The sequence below is a fragment of the Schistocerca cancellata genome, chromosome 1 (genome assembly GCF_023864275.1).
Source record: "Schistocerca cancellata isolate TAMUIC-IGC-003103 chromosome 1, iqSchCanc2.1, whole genome shotgun sequence".
Lineage (NCBI taxonomy): Eukaryota > Metazoa > Arthropoda > Insecta > Orthoptera > Acrididae > Schistocerca > Schistocerca cancellata.
In genome coordinates this window covers 1,191,909,922-1,191,934,304 of record NC_064626.1, presented here as the reverse complement: position 1 = coordinate 1,191,934,304, position 24,383 = coordinate 1,191,909,922, and the positions used below count along the sequence as shown (strand labels likewise).

Genomic DNA, 24,383 nt, shown 5'->3' with positions numbered 1-24,383 from the left:
TTTTTTGGTTGGGTTTAAGGGCGCTCAACTGCTGAGGTCATTAGCGCCCAGTCACTGTTGTTTGAGCACATGGAATCTGGTAAAACTCAAGGGGATGGAGGGGACACCAGAAGGACCCGACAAAGATGCAGACAAAATAAGTAAAAAGATTAAATGTCCTTGGACAAGCCAGTTAAAGTTATAAAACGCAGAATACGAGCAGCTGCTCGAGCGTCATCAGCTAAAACATCCGGTAAAGTAGATGGCAGGGACAGGACAACACGAAATTGACTAAAACGGGGACACGACAATAAAACATGGCGCACTGTTAATGCCTGACCACAAGGGCACTGCGGGGCTGGGTCACCGGAGAGCAGGTAGCGGTGGCTAAACCGGCAATGCCCAATCCGCAACCTGGTCAGAAGGACCTCCTCGCGCCGAGATGGTCGGGAGGATGTTGTCCAAGCAGTTGGTAGCGGTTTTACTGCCCGGAGCTTGTTTCCTTGGAGGGATGATCAAGCATCCCACCACAACGACACAAGCCTCTTACAGACATCCCCACGAACGTCGGATGACGGGACACAATGGGAGGCTGGCCGAGGCAGGAGGACTGCAGCCTTGGCTGCAGCATCCGCAGCCTCATTCCCAGGCACTCCCACATGTCCGGGAACCCACAGAAAGCTGACAGAACCACCGTTATCAGCCAAAGAATGGAGGGACTGCTGTATCCGTTGTATCAAGGGATGGACCGGATAGGGAGCTCCAAGGCTCTGAAGAGCACTGAGTGAGTCAGAGCAGAGTACATATGATGAATGGTGGTGGCGGCGGGCATACTGAACGGCCTGATGGAGAGCAAAAAGCTCGGCCGTAAAGCTGGAACATTGGTCGAGGAGCCTGTATTTAAATGTGGCGGCCTCGACGACAAAGGCACAGCCGACACCATCGTCAGTTTTGGAGCCATCGGTGTAAAGAAAGGTGTGACCGGCAAGTCGAGCACGAAGTTCGGCAAACCGTGAGCAATACATTGCAGCCGGAGTACCATCCTTCGGGAGTGAGCTGAGGTCGAGATAAATATGAACCGGAGCCTGGAGCCAAGGTGGTGTCGGGCTCTCACCCTCTCTGAAGGTGGTAGGGAGGGCAAAATCCAATTGTCGAAGCAGGCGACGGAAGCGGACTCCGGGGGGCAGCAGGGCAGACACATACAACCCGTACTGACGGTCGAGAGAATCGGCGAAGAAGGACTTGTAAGAGGGGTGGTCGGGCATAGACGACAGCCGGCAGGCATACCGACACAGCAGTACGTCGCGCCGGTAGGTCAACGGTAACTCGGCAGCTTCAGCATAAAGACTCTCGACAGGACTAGTGTAGAAGGCTCCAGTCGCAAGACGTAACCCCCGATGGTGGATGGAGTTGAGCCGGCGTAAGAGGGACGGCCGAGCGGACGAGTAGACGAAGCTCCCATAATCCAGCTTCGATCGGACTATGGACCGATACAAGCGAAGCAGGACAGTGCGATCCGCTCCCCAAGATGAACCGCTAAGAACTCTGAGGACATTAAGGGAACGTGTACAACGGGCCGCCAAATAAGAGACGTGTGGAGACCAACACAGTTTCCTGTCCAACGTGAGCCCTAGAAACTTAGTTGTGTCCACGAATGGGAGAACAACGGGGCCGAGATGTAAGGATGGCGGAAGGAACGCTTTATATCGCCAAAAGTTGATACAAACCGTCTTTTCTTCAGAGAACCGGAAGCCATTTGCCACGCTCCATGAGTAGAGGCAGCGCTCCAGGAGGCATGTTCTCTGGGCACTGCAGTAAATCGCGAAGTCATCGACAAAGAGAGAGCCTGAGACATTAGGTGGAATGCAATCCATAATGGGATTGATCGCGATGGCAAAAAGGGCTACGCTCAAGACGGAGCCCTGAGGCACTCCGTTCTCCTGGAGGAAGACGTCGGACAATACGGAGCCCACACGTACCCTAAACTTTCGATCCGTTAAAAAGGAATCAATAAACACGGGCAGGCGACCGCGTAGGCCCCACCTGTGCATAGTGCGGAGGATACCTCCTCTCCAACAGGTGTCATAAGCCTTCTCCAAGTCGAAGAACACGGCTACCGTTTGGCGCCTTCGCAAAAAGTTGTTCATGATGAATGTCGACAAGGTCACGAGGTGGTCAACAGCGGAGCGGCGGCGACGAAAGCCGCATTGGACATTAGTAAGTAGCCGTCGAGATTCAAGAATCCAGACTAACCGAGCATTAACCATGCACTCCATCACCTTACAGACACAGCTTGTAAGAGAAATGGGGCGGTAACTAGAAGGAAGCTGTCTATCCTTCCCGGGTTTGGGTATAGGAACAACAACGGCGTCACGCCAACGCATGGGGACTTGACCTTCGGTCCAGACGCGATTGTAGGTACGGAGAAGGAAGCTTTTGCCCGCCGGAGAAAGGTGTGCCAGCATCTGAACGTGAATGGCATCCGGCCCCGGAGCAGAGGACCGGGACAGTGCAAGCGCACGTTCGAGTTCCCGCATAGTAAAGGGGGCATTATAGGTTTCCAGATTCAGCGAGTGGAAGGAAGGTCGCCGAGCCTCTTCTGCCTCTTTCCTGGGAAGGAAGGCAGGATGGTAATGGGCGGAGCTTGAAACCTCCTCGAAAAAGCGGCCAAAGGCGTTGGCGACAGCCACCGGATCAACAAGGACCGCATTACCTGAGGTCAGGCCAGGTACCGAGGAGTGGGCCTTAATACCCGACAGCCGGCGCAGGCTACCCCAAACGACGGAAGATGGAGTAAAACTGTTAAAGGAGCCAGTGAAAGAGGCTCAACAAGCTTTTTTGCTGTCTTTGATGACTCTACGGCATTGCGCTCGGAGTCGTTTGTATTCAATACAATTCGCCAACGTAGGATGGCGGCGAAAGGTGCGTAAAGCACGTCGTCGAGCACGGATAGCGTCCCTACAAGCCTCGTTCCACCAGGGGACGGAAACGCGACGTGAAGAAGTAGTACGAGGAATGGAACGTTCGGCAGCATGGATGATAACAGCCGTGAGGTATTCGACCTGACTGTCACAACTGGGAAAATCGTGGTCCGGAAAGGTCGCCAGGGATGAGTAAAGTCCCCAGTCAGCTTTCAGTATGTTCCAGCTCGAAGGACGTGGGGATGGGGTGTGGTGCAGGAGACGAACGACACAGGGGAAGTGGTCGCTCGAATAGGTGTCAGAAAGGACATACCACTCCAACCGACGGGCAAGAGTGGTAGAACATATCGAGAGGTCCAAGTGGGAGAAGGTATGAGTGGAGTCCGAGAGGAAAGTCGGGGTGCCGGTATTGAGGCAGACAAGATTGAGATGGTTGAAGACATCTGCCAAGAGTGAGCCTCTTGGACAGGATGCAGGAGAGCCCCAAAGGGGATGATGGGCATTGAAGTCGCCAAACAATAAAAACGGCGGGGGAAGCTGAACGATCAGGTGCATCATGTCAGCCCGACTAATGGCAGACGACGGTGGAGTGTAGATGGTACAAACTGAAAAAGTAAAAGCAGAAAGAGTAATGCGGACAGCTATTGCTTGGAGTGGGGTGGTCAATGGGATGGGATGGTAATAGACATCGTCCCGAATGAGCAACATGACCCCACCATGAGCTGGGACACCGTCCACAGGGGTAAGGTCATACCGCTCCGAGGTATAGTGGGTAAAGGCAATACGGTCAGTCGGGCGCAACTTTGTTTCCTGGAGTCCAAGGACGAGCGGACAGTGCAGGCGGAGGAGCAGTTGTAATTCCTCCCGATGAGATCGAATACCTCTTATGTTCCAATGAAACAACGCCATCGCTAGTCAAAAAGTTGGGGGAACGAGACGGGGGAAGAGCTGGTCACCTCGACGGCCGCGGAGGGCCAGGTTGCGAGGGAACAACGCTACAACCGACGGGAGGCGGATCCGGTTCCATCGACTGGTCACCAGCTGCGGCCGCTGTCCCTGGTTGTGTAGGAGGGGCAGCATCATTTGCCGACGAAAGGCCAGCTGAGCGCCTGGCAGCAGAGCGTCCCGGCGAAACTGAGGACGGCCGGGAGCGGCGACTCACGGATGGAGCGTCAGTCGAAACGCGCCGGGGTGGAGAGGGGGATAGAGATTTCTTCTTGGAGGCCTTCTTGGAAGGCCGAGGAGGCACAGGGATGGTGGGCTGGACCCGAAGAAGGTCCTCACGCGCGGGGTCCGTTTTGGAACGCCGGACCTCGGAAGCCGGGGTCCGGAACGTGTCCCCGATGGACACCTGAGAAGAGGATCGCTTCTCAGGTGGCGTGTGGGGAGAAGGAGGAAGAAGGATGGCCCCTGGGGCAGAGGGGGTGGGGGCCACGGGGGAGGAGGATTTGGAAGGGAGGGATTTGGGAGGCGGAGGCAGAGCCCCCTGATGGGCGGAGGAGGCGGAGGGGGGACAGGAGAGGGGTGAGGATACCGCGGAAGGAGTGGACACAACTGAGGCAAATGAAGTGGTCAATGGCACGGGATGGAGGCGGTCGTACTTCTTCCTGGCCTCAGAATAAGACAGCCGATCCAAAGTTTTGATTTCTTGTATCTTCTTCTCCTTCTGATATGCGGGGCAGTCTGAGGATCTAGGCGAGTGGACGCCAGGACAATTAACGCACCGAGGTGGTGGGGTGCATGTATGTTCCTCACGAAGAGGACGGCCACAATCGCCACAGAGGCGCTCAGCCTCACACCGTGACGACATGTGCCCAAAGCGCAAACACCGAAAACAGCGCATAGGAGGCGGAACGTAGGGTCGCACGTCACACCGGTAGCACATTACCTTTACCTTCTCCGGGAGAACGTCCCCCTCGAAGGCGAGGACAAAGGCCCCAGTGTCGATGCGACGGTCTTTGGGGCCGCGCTGGACTCGCCGGACGAAATGCACGCCTCGGCGCTCCAGGTTGGCCCTGAGCTCCTCATCAGATTGTAGCAGGAGGTCACGATGAAAAATAACCCCCTGCGTCCTATTGAGTGCCAGATGTGGGACAATGGAGACTGGGATGTCCCCTAGGCGGTCGCACGCCTGGAGCGCCGCCGACTGTGTGGCGGACGTGGTCTTGATAAGTACGGACCCTGAACGCATCTTGCTGAGAGCCTCGATTTCCCCGAAGGTGTCCTCAATGTGCTGAACAAAGAACATGGGCTTGGAGGTGGCGAATGTCCCCCCATCGGTTCGAGAACAGACCAAATAGCGGGGGAAGTACTTCGCTCCAAGCCGGCGGGCCTGTCCCTCCTCCCATGGAGTGGCCAAGGGGGAAGGGGCAGGAGAACCAGATCCAGAAACAGTACTTTTTCTTTTAAAAGACTCGGCCGCAGAGCGACCCGATACGTGGTGACGTTTCATCTGCGAAACGTCCGCCCCGATACCACCCACTCCGACCAGGGGCTCTCCCCACGGGCGCCACCCAGCCGCAGCAAGGGCCACCTGGCAGGATGACCATTGCCGGGAGTCCTGATGCCCCAAGGAGACGGGCATCTACTCCTTGGCTAACGTGGGGAGGGTGCAGCTCAGGTATCGGCAGTACGATCCCTGTGTTGTCAGGGGGCTACAACCTAGAGGGTACATGACGACCCCACCACAACGGGCTGGCTACCGTGCTGGATTTCTGGTGCCATGAAAAGTCCATCATGATCGCTGGTGCAGATGGAGACGCACTATGGGCGTAACTGGGACAACCCAAAAGGCGTTTAGGCCCAATTTGAGTAATAGTGGGTATGGTTACAACGCCGGTGCAATGCTGAGTGCCAAGGTCTGAGTGCACTTAGGACCAGTGGTACACCATGTAAGGTGTCCTTCCCCAAAAGGCTCGTACTTCTGTAGACATTTAGAAAAATGGAGGTCAAACCCCAAGGGGGACCATCACATGGAAGGCCGAAACAGTTGAAACTCCTTTTAGTCGCCTCGTACGACAGGCAGGAATACCTCGGGCCTATTCTTACCCCGGACCCGCAGGGGGGAAAGAGGGAAGGAGAGGGAAAGACGAAAGGATGTGGGTTTTAAGGGAGAGGGTGAGGAGTCCTTCCAATCCCGAGAGCGGAAAGACTTACCTTAGGGGGAAAAATGGACAGGTATACACTCGCACACACACACATATCCATCCGCATATACACAGACACAAGCAGACATTTGTAAAGGCAAAGAGTTTGGGCAGAGATGTCAGTCGAGGCGGAAGTACAGAGGCAAAGATGTTGTTGAAAGACAGGTGAGGTATGAGCGGCGGCAAATTGAAATTAGAAATTAGCGGAGATTGAGGCCTGGCGGATAGCGAGAAGAGAGTATATGCTGAAGGGCACGTTCCCATCTCCGGAGTTCTGACAGGTTGGTGTTAGTGGGAAGTATCCAGATAACACGGACGGTGTAACACTGTGCCAAGATGTGCTGGCCGTGCACCAAAGCATGTTTAGCCACAGGGTGATCCTCATTACCAACAAACACTGTCTGCCTGTGTCCATTCATGCGAATGGACAGTTTGTTGCTGGTCATTCCCACATAGAAGGCTTCACAGTGTAGGCAGGTCAGTTGGTAAATCACGTGGGTGCTTTCACACGTGGCTCTGCCTTTGATAGTGTAGAGGTATTTCCACAGGTATTTCCACCTTCTAATACCATGTCACCCTCACAACACCTCCACAACAACCCCATTAAGTTTTATTTACATTCCCCCCGCAAACATGCCTTCGCCCTAGCCAGATTACACTCCTAAATTTTATTTTCTCAGGCTTGTCTGACATTTGGCATCACCCCCAAAGGCCTCACACTTAAAGTTCCCATCTCTGGCGGCAACCCTTCTTTCCATCAGTCCCTATACCAGTTCCAAACTGAACAATCCATTGCCCTCACCCACCTAATCCTTCACCTACACATCCACTCAGCCATCAACACACCCGTCAACTTCTATCCTTAATAAAAGTCCTCAATCTTTCCTCTCCCACATCCACACTGGCTGTTCAGAGCATCCTCCTACAGGCCAACCGCAAATTAGAACAGCATGCCACCCTCCACCTTAAAAAACTATCCAATCTCCTGGTTTCCCACCTCCGGAAAGGCAACTCACTCACCATTCGCAACCTTTCCAGCAAACCTCAACCTCCTCTCATTGCACACAAACCCAGTCTCTCCCATCTACTCAATCTCCCACTTCCAGCTCCACTCCCTCCAAAACCTCAAAATTCCAATCAACACAATCTGGAACCACAACACCCCAATTCAGTAGTTAACCTTTCCTCCAAACCCCTCTCCCAATCCAAAACCTCTGTGCTATCCAAAGGCCTCACCTTCAGCCCCACTCCCAGATTCAACCAAACAGCCCTCGTCAAACATTTACTGTCCTACACCCGTACTCTCTGCTGGAAATATCATTTTGCCACGAAGAAAAATGATCCTAATCCTACTCCTAATGATCCAACTCCCCAAGACACTATCCAAATTGAACCCTGCCTGGAACAGTTCCGTCCTCCGTCACAGCGGGACCCACCTCCTCTTCCTCAAAATCACCATCTCCAAACCTTCCAGGAATTTCTGACTTCCAGCCTTGCCTCTTAATCCTTCTTAAAAAACCTTAATCCTACTCCCAACATCACCACTGCTGAAGCCCAGGCTATCCGTGATCTGAAGGCTGACCGATCCATCGTCATTCTTCCAGCGGACAAGGGTTCCACGACTGTGGTACTTGATCGTCGGGAGTATGTGGCTGAGGGACTGTGTCAGCTTTCAGACAACACTACTACAAAGTTTGCCAAGGTAATCCCATTCCTGATGTCCAGGCGGAGCTTCAAGGAATCCTCAGAACCTTAGGCCCCCTACAAAACCTTTCACCTGACTCCATCAACCTCCTGACCCCACCAACACCCCGCACCCCTACCTTCTACCTTCTTCCTAAAATTTACAAACCCAATCATCCTGGCCGTCCCATTGTAGCTGGTACCAAGCCCCCACAGAACGCATCTCTGCCTACATAGATCAACACCTTCAACCCATTACATGCAGTCTCCCATCCTTCATCAAAGACACCAACCACTTTCTCGAACGCCTGGAATCCCTACCCAGTCTGTTACCCCTGGAAACCATCCTTGTAACCATTGATGCCACTTCCTTATACACAAATATTCCGCATGTCCAGGGCCTCGCTGCGATGGAGCACTTCCTTTCACGCCGATCACCTGCCACCCTACCTAAAACCTCTTTCCTCATTACCTTAGCCAGCTTCATCCTGACCCACAACTTCTTCACTTTCGAAGGCCAGACATACCAACAATTAAAGGGAACAGCCATGGGTACCAGGATGGCCCCCTCGTACGCCAACCTATTCATGGGTCGCTTAGAGGAAGCCTTCTTGGTTACCCAGGCCTGCCAACCCAAAGTTTGGTACAGATTTATTGATGACATTTTCATGATCTGGACTCACAGTGAAGAAGAACTCCAGAATTTCCTCTCCAACCTCAACTCCTTTGGTTCCATCAGATTCACCTGGTCCTACTCTAAATCCCATGCCACTTTCCTTGATGTTTACCTCCACCTGTCCAATGGCCAGCTTCACACCAACAAGCAACAGTACCTCCATTATGACAGCTGCCACCCATTCCACATCAAACAGTCCCTTCCCTACAGCCTAGGTCTTCGTGGCAAATGAATCTGCTCCAGTCCGGAATCCTTGAACCATTACACCAACAACCTGAAAACAGCTTTCGCATCCCGTAACTACCCTCCCGACCTGGTACAGAAGCAAATAACCAGAGCCACTTCCTCATCTCCTCAAACCCGGAACCTCCCACAGAAGAACCCCAAAAGTGCCCCACTTGTGACAGGATACTTTCCAGGACTGGATCAGACTCTGAATGTGGCTCTCCAGCAGGGATACAACTTCCTCAAATCCTGCCCTGAAATGAGATCCATCCTTCATGAAATCCTCCCCACTCCACCTAGAGTGTCTTTCTGCCGCCCACCTAACCTTCGTAACGTCTTAGTTCATCCCTATGAAATCCCCAAACCATCTTCCCTACCCTCTGGCTCCTACCCTTGTAACCGCCCCCGGTGTAAAACCTTTCCCATGCACCCTCCCACCACCACCTACTCCAGTCCTGCAACCCGGAGGGTGTACAAGATCAAAGGCAGAGCCACGTGTGAAAGCACCCACGTGATTTACCAACTGACCTGCCTACACTGTGAAGCCTTCTATGTGGGAATGACCAGCAACAAACTGTCCATTCGCATGAATGGACACAGGCAGACAGTGTTTGTTGGTAATGAGGATCACCTTGTGGCTAAACATGCCTTGGTGCACGGCCAGCACATCTTGGCACAGTGTTACACCGTCCGGGTTATCTGGATACTTCCCACTAACACCAACCTGTCAGAACTCCGGAGATGGGAACTTGCCCTTCAGCATATCCTCTCTTCTCGCTATCCGCCAGGCCTCAATCTTCGCTAATTTCTAATTTCAATTTGCCGCCGCTCATACCTCACCTGTCTTTCAACAACATCTTTGCCTCTGTACTTCCGCCTTGACTGACATCTCTGCCCAAACTCTTTGCCTTTACAAATGTCTGCTTGTGTCTGTGTATATGCGGATGGATATGTGTGTGTGTGCGAGTGTATACCTGTCCTTTTTTCACCCCTAAGGTAAGTCTTTCTGCTCCCGGGATTGGAACGACTACTTACCCTCTCCCTTAAAACCCACATCCTTTCGTCTTTCCCTCTCCTTCCCTCTTTCCTGACGAAGCAACCGTTTGTTGCGAAAGTTTTGTGTTTGTGTGTGTGTGTTTGTGTTTGTTTGTGTGTCTATCGACCTGCCAGCGCTTTTGTTTGGGAAGTCTCATCATCTTTGTTTTTAGATATATTTTTCCCACGTGGAATGTTTCCCTCTATTATATTCATATCATTAATTAAAAACAAAGATGATGTGACTTACCAAACGAAAGCACTGGCACGTCGATAGACACACAAACAACTCACATCAAGTCACATCATCATTGTTTTTAGATATATTTTTCCCACGTGAAATGTTTCCCTCTATTAACTCCATCTCAATATTTACACGAAAAGTTAAGAGCTCATGCAAGGTTCGCGGCTGCTCACCACTCAGAGACTAAGTCCCGCGATACCACACAATGCAAAATTTTCTAAGTCGTTTCATGTCCTCGCTGCCTAAAGACCAACTGTCCGCTTTCATGCCTCAATCCGAACTGTCCATTTTGGTGTCTCCAGCCAAATTGTCCCTCTGCCCGTCCCCAGCCATGTTTCCCGTGCACAGAATATCGCTCAACAGACTAGGGCAGTTTCATTTCCTGAAGCTGTCCATCTGATTGGCTACAGCTTATTCTACGTTATTTTACATTTTAAATTATTTAAATATTCAAAGCTTGACCACTTTCACATTCTAAATAAAATAACAGTAATATCCATATTACCTTGAATGGAGAACCCCTCAAAGTGGTAGAAAGTTTCACTTATTTAGGGAGTGAAATATCTAGGGATGGAAGAATAACTAACGAAATTAATAGGAGGTTACAGAAGGGAGGCAATTTCTACCAAACAATAAAACATCTGATTTGGAATAATGAAATTTCAGAAGGAGCAAAACTCCTGATGTATAAGAATTATTACTTCCCTATTGTCACCTATGGTGGAGAAACATGGACAATGAAAGAAAGGGACTGGAGCAGACTGCAAGCAGGGGAAATGAAATTTCTCAGAGCAGTTAAGGGAAAAACAAGAATGGACAGAGTAAGGAATGTAGAGATTAGAAAGGATCTCAAACAAGAAAGTATGAGAGAAGAAATTGAAAGAAAGAGATTGAGATGGTATGGGCATGTTAAGAGGATGCATGGGCAGAGACTCCCCAAAATTATGGAAGAACTAAAGATGGATGGGAAAAGACCTAGAGGGCGCCCAAGAACACGGTGGAAAATGGGAGTGAGAATATCTGTTGAAAGGAGAGGTGTCACCTAGCAGCAAGTGGAGGAAGAAAAGTGGTGGGAGGACCGAGCCAAATGGAGAGGACTCGTCAGCACCCAGACCCGGCAGTAGCTGGAGCGGGATTCGGATATAGATAGATAGAATATCCATTGTTAAATTCTTTTACATAAAACTAATACAATTTCCTTCTTAACTTTGAATGTCATGGCCAGTAGCCTTGCAACAATGTGCTTTCTGATAGATAAATAAATAAAGAACAAAAGTAACTATTATGCACTAAACTTTATAAAAAATTGCTACAGCTTATTCTATATTATTTTACATTTTAACCTAATGGTTCAATAAGGTGTCATGCTGTCATTGTTCAATGTGTTTTGTGTTAAGGAAATGATGATCTGATGATTAACTGAAAATACTGATAATTTAAATTTACTATATCTTTTAAATAAATGAAGTTACACAGTTGATATTTACAACATTTGTAATTTTAATTATGCACTTCTATATGAAATGTAAATCATTAAGATCGACTAAAGCATTCAGATTTTAGCATTCAGGTCTTTGTTACAAAACTTGTGAATTTCATTTTTACAGTAAATCCTAAACTATTATAGATATGATCAATATTCAAGTTTTATTGGGAACACCATGAAAATTTATGAAAGATGGTAGATTGAAATTATTGTGACTTCATTCCCTGCATTACTACTGAATTAAATAGTTTCCATAAATGTTTCCCTTTATGGCCGATCTTAGGTCCGCCATATTTAGCACTGCTACATCTCCCTGGCTGTGAATGCCTTCTACTGGGTTTCCCTATGACGTACTTTCTCATCTGTCTCACTCGCTCACTAGTGTTTAGGCCTGAATAGACAATAGACACCTGTGAGTTTCCCCATCACATGGTGATTCTGCGCCTTTTGTGGCACACGATCCTCAACGAGAGGGTTCGTTTCACAATTCCTGAAGGCTGACTCTTTCGGCCATATACTTAAAGGAGAGCAAAATGCTCATTACCTCACATACTCAATACAATAGTACTTCCATTAATAAGTTTTGGTATGACACTGAATCAAATGCTTCTTGAAGTCAAGAAAAACTGCCTCTATCTGATTGCCTTGATCCATGGCTTTTAGGATGTGAAAAAAAACTGTAAGCTGAGCTTCACAAAACCAATGTTTCTGAAATACATGCTTATTGGCATGTAAGATGTCATTCAAGATACCCCACTATGTTTGAGTTCAGACTATGTTCTTACATTCTGTAACAAATGAATGTTAGCGACATTGAATGGTGGTTTTGTGGCCCATTTCTGCTGTCCTTCTTGTACACAAATGCAGCCTGTGTTTTCTTTCAACTGTGGATACAATCTACAATTTTATTTATGGCTATTATGTTTTCAGCAACTGTGGTATATACTTTTAGCAAAATAAAAATCTGCAAAATTGGAATATTTTGTTGCACTTAACCAGTTTCGACAGATTAATCTGTCATCTTCGTAAGTATAAAAAAGTTAGGTAAATACAAATCTTTGAAACATTGCCATACATACAATGTACAAAAAGTGTATTACAAAAAGTTAGTCAAAACTGACTTGTATAACACAGAGAAGCAGATGTCAGTATCTTCATCAGCGAAGCATAATGACATGATACATCACAAAGGTATATAGTGTAAGCAATAATTATAACCACAGACTGATTACTTATATACAGAGTCAACTTGTGTGCAAACATCAAGGAACATACATAAAAGCACATAAAAAGTATAACTAAAGAATATAAAAAGCAAGTTACATATCAAATAAAAAGGAACTGCCAATAAAGTCTCAATATAAATTTTAGGTTATAGTTCTGAAAAGGTCTGGTATAAAAATTTTTTTTTATTACATTATCATCCAGCACTGAGTAAGTATCTTGTAATACAATTCTTGTACTTTGCATACATATACAACCAATTTCTAATGATTTGTATTTTTCTAAATTTTGTATACTTCTGAAGATGATAGATTAATCTGTCAAAACTGATTAAATGCAATAAAATATTCCAATTGTGCAACTAACAACTGAATTTTATTATGAGAAAATATGGTGTACAACATTTTGTTTGAGGGATATCTGTGCTATTAAATAAAGACAAGTTGCTGTTTAAAGTTGTTACCAAAAATTTCAAAAAGTACCTGACTAAGTTATTTTAAATTTTTACATGATGCTCTAATAAACATTAGGAGAGACACAGGGTGCATTTTTTAAAATATATACAGTATATAAGTACATATATACACAGGTAATGCTGTTGCCAAAAAATCTTGAAAAGTTCTTGACCAATTTACTTCAAATTTTTACACAATACTCTAATACACCTTAATAGACACATAAGCTACAGCTTTTAAAACATATATGGTATACAACTAAATATCCAAAAATCTACATTATTATACAAAAACAAATTAATGTTTACCAATGTTATCAAAAATCTTGAAAAGTGCTCGAGTTATTTGCTTCAAATTTTTACTCAATACTGTAGCAAAGCTTCGAACAAACATAGGCTACACGTTTTTTTACTCAGTAATGAAATTTGTTCTCAACAACATGGACCAGTTTAAAAACAACAGTGACATTCATGATTATAATACCAGAAGAAAGAAAGACTTACACTATCCTCTACTTAACCTATCTTTGGCACAGAAAGGGGTAAAATATGCTGCTGTAAAACTTTTCGATGAATTAGTAGACGAAATGAAATGTCTGACAGACAGAAGTAATAATTTCAAAAATAAATTGAAATCATATCTCCTTGACATTTCCTTCCATAGCATAGATGAATTCTTGAACAGGAATAAATAAATCTGTAGGTATAATATGTGTATTTTGTGCAATTTAAGGGAGTGGGGTAGGTAATACAAATTTTAAGCTTTAAAAAAAAAAAAGCTTGATTCATTTGTGCATTCTTATGCACTTGACACATTTCACATCATAATGGTTACTGTGAGATTGATCAGTGGAACACATAACTAACTGATCAAACAATGGAAAATCCAGGATGGAATGTAACAATATTAGAAAAGGAAAGTTGCTACTCACCATATAGCGGAGTTGCTGAGTCGCGATAGGCACAACAAAAAGATTCACACAATTCACTAACTAACTAACTATGCTACTATTTCCCTTGAGTTTTCTGAACCCACGTTTATCACAGTTTCATATTGTGCGGAGCAGGTGACATATTGTACTTCAAATTTACTTTCTTGCTTCCCCACTTTTTGCTGAAGTATGGTTTGTCCCTCAAATGCCACTATTGGATAGAAATAGTGTACATTACAAGAGTGGCTGTAGCTTGTTTCACAAAGATGTGTATGTGGGTCATTACACTTTGTTATTGCTGTCACATCTGTTCTTTTTGTAACACATGTGAATTGCAGTTGGATGTAAAGTACAGATCGTTAAACTGTTACGACTGTCATACTTACTGTAACATATCACACACAACATGTATAATCATAGGATACTAGTCACTAGAATTGTACTGGAGCTACCAATGTATGCAGATCTCTAGATCATCTTTGGTTCAACTGGTAAATAGTGATCAACTGTGCAGTCAGCAATATGTAAAGTAAAATACCTCCATTCAGAGCGTTAATGCTGACTGTTGATGTAGCACAAATGAGTGCACTGTTTGCACACTTTATGACTACTAATGCAATTTATATTAGTACGTAACAACAAGTGGTAACTCAGTATAAATGCAATGTCTCTGTTTTTCACCGTATGCTTGTTTGTAGTCCGTTACATTATTCTGTGTCTCGTACTTTTATTTCCAGAGACGAATTCTGGATTTTATTATCTGATGCCATTGATTTTATATCACCAACATGATGTTATAAATGATTTTATATGAGTATTAGATTTTTACTATGTGTATTTTTCAATAACAAGAACATCAGTTGAAATGATTGACAGTTTAATCTTGTGATGCTCTTTATATGTTCATTCAGTTGGTATACAGGAACTTGATCATGGTCTGTGGATCAAAACTGCTTATGCAATAAAGAAATTTTATCAGCAGCTCTTGGCAGTGAATCATGATGTTTACAAATATTTAACAGATGTGAGGCACCATTTTTTGAAAAAACCTTAAATAATTTCTACTTGACAATTCTTTTTGTTTCATGGATGAATTTTTATTTAAAAGCTGGCACTTTATAGGGAGAGACGACTGGTTTTTAAATGTTGTTGCATAAGTATGACTGAAAAATAATGTGTTCATTAATGTTAAAACTAATCATGAATCTCTCTCTCTCTCTCTCTCTCTCTCTCTCTCTCTCTCTCTCTCTCACACACACACACACACACACACACACACACACCTGTGCTCCTACATTGTGCCAGATGAAAACAGAGATTGCAGTTTGGCCAGCGGACTGGGTTGAGAGGTTGTGTCAGGTGAGGTGGGTATAGGGAGAAAGAGACAGAAAGGGGGAGGTGGTGTGGAGGGGTAGATAGCAGCTTGGGATGAGGTAGCATGTGTGCAGATTAAGACTGCAGTGCTGAAAGTCATCAGGTGCACAAGCTATGAATGCGACATATGGGCACGGTGTGAGGCACACGATCAAAATGATGTGGAGGCATGGTTTGGAAAGGGATGACAGGTGAAAGGAAGGGGAGACTCTTGGGTAGAGGGTGTGGGTGCAGGGGGTTTGAAAGGTCCAGATGGCACAGGTTGTGAAGCAGCCATTGAACTCAAGCTGGTTGTGCTTAACAGTCTAGTCTGCTACTGGGCAGTCAACTCTGTTCTTGGTCAGTTTGCTGCTGGTCATTCATTCAGCTGGTTAGTGGGCATACCCACAAAATTCTATGTACAAATGGCAGCAGAGCTGGTACGTGACATGGCTGCTGTCACAGGTGGCCCTGCCTCTGATATGATAGGATAGGCTTGTGACAGAAGTGGGAGTGGCACATGGATGGACCAGGTCATTGTGCAGATTGGGTAGGGGCAGTGGAGGGATGAAAAGGCTCGCAGGTAGGATGTACCTTATTTCTGGGTGTGATGACAGATAATCCAAGCCCTGGCAAAGGAGATGGGTCAGTTGCTCCAGTATGGATGATATTGAGTTGTAACTGATTCTTGGGAGTAGTGGGAGGATTATTGGGGTGTGAAGACATGGCACAGGAAATTGCTCATTTTAATGTCGGGAATGTACTCTTTTCGCAACTGTTTCATCATTACTTTTAACTTCTGGTACTGAAAGACTACCACATGTATCTCCACTAAAAAGTGTGATGTGTATGTGTATGCTATGTGTAAGTGTATGTGGCTGAAGAATTAAACTTAGAAGAGTATTGTTATCAACATTGAAGAATTCACCCTGACTGTTACTTTTAGCAAATATACCCTGGATTCATTCTTCTCTGCAACCATGGATATGTCATTTTCTTCACAACAATGAAATTACCTTCATATGGATCAACCAGAAATAAATGAGAATAATATTCTGATGTCAATCTCGACAAATAGTTAGACACAAAGTGAAGACAAAAATGGCAACAAGAGACTATAAGACCAAAACACACACACACACACACACACACACACACACAGACAGACAGACACACAAACAAACACACACACACACACACACACACACACACACACACACACACACACTCTTTGTCTGAATTTTGAAAAGATACTGGGAGATCTGAAGAGAAATTTGGTTGTGCTATTTATCACTCCCACAGCACACAGGTACATTATTGTAGCAGTACATCTAAATGCATCTGTAGTACTCAGAGCCTGACAAGTGGGCACAAGTAAACAGGTTTACAGCATTGCAAGAAAGGCAAAATGCTACACTTAAACATGCCCACTGGTCCATGTGAGTAGCCCATCACAATTTGTTAACTTGTGCACTACAGTTTACAGTGGTAGTGGTGCACATTTACATGTCTACAGAGAGATCAGAATAGAATATCCTAATTTGTGATTAGTCAAAATTATTGAAAAGGAAATTCGTGTTTACTACAGTAACAACTTTACATGAAGCATTTTAAGTAAAATTTCAAATACAATTGAGTTTAATAAGGATTAATCAAGTTTATAACAGATTTTCAGCTCATACATTCTGTAGTTCCTCTCAAAATATTTGTAGCATAATGCTTCATGCACTTATATCTCAAGTATTTTGGCGCTTACTAAGTTTGCTGTATTTTAAATTAATATTTCTATTCCTAGTTTTGCAATCGAGGTCAGTGCTTCTGCAAAGGAAAGTCTCCATATCCCTCTCCTTGTTTTCTAATGAAAGGAGGTGAAGTTTAATGTAAAAGGCAGACAATGTTAACATCATCAGTTCTCTTAACAGCAGTAAACACAATACTATGTTTGCAATGACTGTAGCTATTGAGGAAGAAGATTACAAATGTGACCTAGCAAGATTTCTCACCTGCAGTGCCAGGTGTGCCAGTTCATAAGCATTTAAAAGTTTCTGGCACATTGATGCTTTATAAATATAATGAAGACCACAGCAAGACTTCTCCCTTAGTCGATGTTGCAGAGCCAGCACCTACACAAATACATAAAAAAACAATGTCCTGTTACAATATCATGAATATAAACACATTACAGCAATATCTATGATTAGTTAAATTAAAAGAACGCCATATGTTCACTCTGGTACTCCATATTAACTAACAAAAAACTTATTTACTTACTTACTCACTACTAAGACTATCCCAGTTAAACAAAAAGCGAAGGATTAAGACCTACTGTTTTATACAGCCAGGTTTATTCTGCTGTAAATTACTAGATGATCACACACACACACACACACAATGCCAGTTGGTTGCATGCACAGGTCGGAAAGCACCAATGTCAACAATAAAACACTTTGCAGACAGTTTACAAAATGCTGATTTAACAGGAGTTTACAATGGGCCAAATGACAACACTAAATTTGACATATTCCTCAAATTTGTAGTGGTTTTAGAAAACACTTAGCTCAAAAAAGTGATTTTAACACCAAACTAATCTGAAACTGTCTTTACTCACTAAAGTACTCATGTATATTCAGAAAGAAAACCTGAAGTTCATAAAATAATTAATGATCTGAAAAACATTTATTATAAACAATTTAAAAGAAATATCATAAAGAAATCTGGAGTAACCACATTATATCTGAAAGTGAGAACATCCAAAACAAAAATAAAGTGGAATATTGTGATTCCTCAGTTTCTCCTGGGGTATTTGTTGATCAAACTGCCCACTACTGTACTGCCAGCTCATCTTCAGGACCCTATATACATCGCTAGATAAGTCATCTAAAGGTCCACTCTATTACAGGGATCACTTATTTCAACTGGCCTCCGTAAACCTCTTAGACTTCCCTGTAGATGTGGACTCTCCACACCTCTGACAACAGTTGCCTGAAGAGGGTGCCAATGAGGCACTGAAACTCGTAGTCCTATAAAATAATAAGTAAAATTATGGCTGTCAGTATTTGTTTTCCTCAAGTCTTTCACTATGCATTGTGCCTTCCCATTTATACAAGGTGAAACTATAGATTCCAGTATCTGTCTTAAGCAATTTAAGGAAACCATGAGAAACCTAAATGTGGATGGCCAGACAAGAATATTAATCGTCATCCTCCAGAATGCAAGTTCAGCACGTTAATTACTGCACTACCTATGTAGCCCTCACCTGAACATCCAAATGAGGGACTACATAATCTCCAGCATATTTTACCTAAGTGGATGTTATCACCACTAAACAGTAGATTAGTGCTTGTAAAGGGACACCCTCATCTAGCATTACTTTTCCTCAACAGAAGTAGTCAGTACCAGAACTAACTTTCCAATTTTGAACAGGTCAGTATTATCTCAGCTGGTTTTCTAAAAAATGTCATAATTTTGTACATGATGTGTTATATTTCAAGCTAAAATCTATAAAAAGAAATAACTTCTTTTCTTTGTTACAATGGGTATGTACTCTGAATGTCCAGTTAAATTCTCTCTCTCTCTCTCTCTCTCTCTCTCTCTCTTTTAAGAAACATTTAAAATTACGAAATATTTGGCACACTTAAAATTTATATTATGAATTACGCACTTTGGTGTCGGGAATATTGTTAAGCAATTTGGTGCTATTTATTATTATGTTTATTTCTGAATTCACTTATAAAATAATAATTTAAATTAATAGAAATTCAACTGTCAAGAAAATTTGTAAACCCTCTGGAATATTGTTATTACCGCAGAGGGAGGAAGTAGTAGTGAGCATGCCTCTGATGTGACCGGACGTGTTTTTGTATTTTGGAAGAATGTAATTTCGGCTCTGTAATGTGAAAATTCAAAAGACAGTGTGATATAGAAAAACGTGAGGGAATAAATTATCGCGAAAACAAAAAATTTGCACAGACTTACTTCAAAATTATTTAAGTTGGTTGGAACCATGAGAACCTAAAACATGAAAATTTCAGCTCCAACAATCACCCCTAGACATGAAGAACTGGAACCAACTATGAGAAAAGAAGATACGTAAAAAGTTTATTGTAAATCCTACTCCTCTCATATTTTTGTAAAAAGAGACCTTACCATCGGCAACAGCAGTAATAACACAGACGGAGGGATGGGGCGATTCCATGCTGCATGCCTTGGGAAATATAACATCTGTAACTTCCCCTTGCTTTCAGCCATGCTGCAGTATCATCATAAAAAGGCCATACTGACAAATGTTACAAGGGCAGATCAGTTAATCATCCACACTAAACACAACTACTGTAATAGGGCTAAGGTACTTTCAACCCAGTAGTCCACTTACTCAGACAACTATAGAAAAATCTGTAGTTTAATAAGGAATCTGAACCAATGTAAGTCAGGCAAATTTTCACATTTATTAAATATTCTATTCCTCATTATTATCTAAAAAGTTGCAATCCCAATCTAAACACCTATTTTATTTCATTCCCCATTTTCAGTTTGTGTATAATGAACAGATCAAATGTGAGTTTCTGAACTATCATTCTCTATATGAATTCACATGGTTTGCTGAAAGCAGCTATGTGGCGAAATCTAGTTTGCACTGCCCCCCCCCCCTTTTTTTTGAGGGAGATCCAAAAGACACTATATACTAATACAAATAATCAATTTTTGAAAATGTAATATAATTAGATAGACAAAAAAATCTACTTACATAACAGAGGTAGGACAAAACACATAAAAGGTACCAAAACATGCAAGCTTTTGGAGCCAGTGTCTCCTTCAGGGGGAACGGCAGACGAGAAAGAAATGGGAATGAAGGAAAAGAACTGGTGAAGTTTCGGAAATGGGGAGAATTCTCCTCCTTACATAAACCTCACCCCACAGTAGATACTGACACTCAGGTTGCTACAAAATTTCTTGACTACCAAAAAGCCATCAAAGGGTGTTTGCTCTTTCACCTAGCAGCAAACAGAATACAGAATGAAACTGTGTGCTGGACCAGGTTTCAAACACAAGATCTTTGCCTTTCATGACAGGTGCACTACCAACAGAACTACTTGAGTATGACATCCTCTTAGCTCTACTTCCATCAGCAACTCTTCTCCTACCTTTCTTCACAGAAATTCTCCTGCCTAACTAGCAGGACTAGCAGTCCTGGACGAAAGGACGCTGCAGAGACATGACTTAGCCACAGCTGCAGGATTATTTCAAGAATGAAGTCAAGCTCAGATAGCTTCAGCTGATAGAGAACTTGCCTGAAAAAGGCAAAAGTCTTGGGTTCAAGTCCTGGTCCAGCACATTTCATTCTGGAAAATATCTCCCCCCCCCCCCCCCCAAGTTGTGGCTAACAAATATCTGACTGGACTGAAGAAAGAGAGGCAGCTGATCCTCAACATAAATAAATGAAGTGCAATTAATGTTACTAAAATGAAAAGAGCTTATATCAGTTGATTATACAATCAACAATGAGTCCCAACTGTCAACATCCAGAAGTAACTGTATGGTGTGATTGGAGGTGGAATGCATGTGAAGAGTCTCACTCACAAAATTCTAAAGGGCTCATTTTCTAAAATACATCAAATAAATGTGTTACTCCTTCCAACATACATCTGGTATTATGACCACTATGGTAGATTAGAGAAATTTGGTTTCATGTTCAGAAATTAAAATTTTTATGTCCAATATGTCAACGCAAAAGGAAGAGAGGAAAACTATACTGGCATGCAATGTACACTCTGACACACGATGAATGGTGGCTTGTAGGGCCTAGTTGTAAATGTAGCTTTATCAGTTCTTTCCAAAATGCACTAATATTCTAGAAGTGACTAAATATTTAATTACAATTTCCTAACAATGTTGTCACCTCCCTGCACATAAAAGTGACAACTGTCCAAATCCTCACAGAACTGTGCTCATAAGCTGCTTTGTGATGTACACATTATTGGTTGAGTACCTGGCATTGTCTGCTAATTGTTTTTATGCAACCCTGGCAATGGAGGTCAAATTTCACCAGCACTGTGACTAAATCAGCCAATGACACCAAAGACCTCTGGATATGACACGTCAGTCATTTTTTATAGTTGCTGAAGTGATCACTTTCCCACACCCCCTTCCACGTAGTCTCATTGCAAGTGTTTTTCCAGAAAGCAATCGAGATTTGTGCTACGTTTTGCTGAAATTGTTCCACACATTCAACATGTTTTACATTCGCCCCTTTCTTACTCTTGATATGAACCCCAGTATCTCCCACACTCCACTCCCGCACCCGAACCCACCCCTTTGGGTCAGTTGTCATCGGGCATGTTACCATTCAGCCTAACAACCTGAAATACTGTGAATATAATGCAATTACCGCCATTTTCGACCACTTCATAAAGGAATTCTATAACTATTCTGGAAAAAACACACACACACAATTTTTATGTATGTAGATTATTAATTATTATAGCAAAAGGAAGAGGCATAGCAGAACAATTTTACTACTTCTTTTACAAATCAAAACATTAAAAACAAAGGTATATTTAGTTTAATATCAAGTAATTATACTTTTGGAGATCATACCTGGCGATGAAACTGATACAGATAATTTCTGCAGAATCTTGATGTAAACTCCGCTGCTCTTTGACGTCGTCTTATGAAATCCTGCAGTCCATCTGGTTCTGGTATATTGCTTATGGACAGATATACATTTAAAAGGGTAACCTCTAATTTTTCTCTAATTGTCATTAACCTCCAAGCAAAAATACTATCTTTAGTTTCATCACACTTGTTATTTTTTCTGTTTGACAATGTCTTTCTAGTACCAGGAAACAAAAGTCTCTTGTTTTCCCCTATGACATTAGTACTGTTGTTCTGATAAGTAATTTTTTTCTCATTTGATTTTTGAGCATCTGTAAAACAATCACAGTCAGATGGAACTGAACATTCACTGCATGCTGATTGGTCTTCCTCAGGTATGGTTAAAAGTGGGTGATGTATTGCAAGTGAAGAGATCATAGTCATTGCTGTTCCTATAGACAAAAATTAAAACAGTTTCACTGCACCGCACTGCACAGTTGCTTGCTTTCTAATTTAGTTGCCAGAGAAAACAATCTCATGCATTCAGGACAACTGTGTAACAATGTTCCAGCTATGTGACTATGTGAAATGTATAACATTGCTTTATGAAAGGCAGATTATGATTCACCTACCCATAAAGAAAAATACAATACTTGCTCTCTTTCCAAGTTCTGAAAGGGAAAGATGGGCCTAAAAGTTAATTGTGGATACTTCTGTCGTAAATAATTATGAAATTAAAATCTACTTTTAAACCTGTAGTTACATTAATAAAAGTGTCAGTATTGTGTTAAAAAAGGTAATATGGTGTGAAAAGTGAATCATTCAAAAAGAGCAACAGAAAGTTCTATTTCATTACATCTATTGTCTTTTTTTTTAACGTATCTAGTGTCAGTGCTTTATAAAATCGATCAGCCATAATGAAGCTGGGAAAATGTGACAAGGAAAGGGCAGAGATGGGAAAATTTTGTAGGCAGGTTTGAATTCACTTAAGCAAAATATTTTACTCGCTACCAGAATTAGAGAAGAAAGATATAAAGGAATGTAGTTTGCAACATAATGATGCTACAAAATTTACAACTAAGCCTTATGAAAAACAAAACAGGAACAGAAAAGTTCTGCCTCTAGGTCACAGTCATGAGAGGAGTGCAGACCAGCAGCTACAGTAAAAATTAACTTCAGTGTACAACATCATTAGTCATGTGACTATTCTTAGTATCCAGATAGGAGAACATTTGTTGATAGTTTGGGGATCTGAAAAAAAACCCACAGAATTGCATGTGACTTGGATACACTTTTCCAAGTGTTGCTGCAGGAAGATGCAGCCTATACCTGTATAAGATGGTCAAGAACAAGTTATCAGATCTCTTAGCAGAAAAGATATGGGGGCCACCAAAATACAAAGGCAAATCCCTCTGGTAATTCTGGTCAGGTGAAACATCTGCAAAGTATTAAAGGAAATTAAACTGGCAGAGACTCCGAGTTTATCTTATAGGAATGGAGAGAAATGTGAATGCAACTTGCTTCATCACAATACTATGGCGGAGGGGAAAAGGGGGGGGGGGGGGGGGAAGAAGTAAATGAGTTGTTATTTTGTTTGGAAGCTCTTAGTAGTTGGAAAGGAATTGATCTGACTTCTTTATCTAAACACCATATAATCACAAAGATAGAAATTCTTAATTTAAGTTGTTATAAATTAGCTGCATATTCATGAAGATCCAATACAGATAGAGGAGGCATTATCACAATCACAAAAAAAGGGACATAAAAACAAAAATGTAGAAATAAGTAAATTCTCTATTGATCAGAATACAGAAGTATGTACTTGTGAGTTAATATTGGGAAATGTAACAAATGTGATTGTTACAGTATACACATCCCCACTGGGTAATTAATATATTTTCATGAACATTTTGAAGGTTTTTGTACTGCCTGTTAGACAAAAAGAGGGGATTATTAATTTATGGTGATTTAGTGTAAACTTCTTTTAAAAAATCTGACTGGAAAAGTGATGTAGAGATGCTGTTAGCCACTTATAATTTAGTATCAGTAATAGATTTCCCTACCTGAGCTGCTCAACACAATAGTACGCTTATACATAAAGTATTGATACAACGTGCAGAAGCTAAAGAAACATTTGCTTATCTGGTGGGAAATGAATTGTCAGATCATAATACACTGTTAGTCACATAAAGTAATATAGCTCTATATACAGTGTAGTTAGTTAGCTAGTTAGTTTCATGTTCCCTGGATCATTTTGCACAATAAATCATAATGATGTGGAATAAGTCATTTTACATTCACATCACAAATTAGTATGTAAATATGGCAAAATGCTGAATATTTGTAAGGATTTTTTTCAATGTACAGATGTGTGTTAGTAACTCCCACCCACCACCTCACACCATACTACAAGAACAGAAATTCTTCTACAAAA

The 24,383-nt window shown here is 42.9% G+C and overlaps 1 protein-coding gene across 5 annotated transcripts in view; it reads right to left on the bottom strand.

Moving 5' to 3' along the window:
- LOC126094416 (uncharacterized) overlaps window positions 1-24,383 on the bottom strand; it is a 214,355-nt gene that overhangs the window by 171,620 nt on the left and 18,352 nt on the right. For all 5 annotated transcript variants that reach the window (XR_007521834.1, XR_007521837.1, XM_049908801.1 and 2 more), the window contains exons 2-3: window positions 21,953-22,401; window positions 17,362-17,481 (exon numbers count right to left, since the gene is read on the bottom strand). Coding sequence is in view for 3 of the 5 variants with exons in the window: in XM_049908801.1 (XP_049764758.1) it covers window positions 17,362-17,481; window positions 21,953-22,393 (561 nt within the window). In the remaining 2 variants the exon portion in view is untranslated. The remainder of the gene's footprint in view (window positions 1-17,361; window positions 17,482-21,952; window positions 22,402-24,383) is intronic.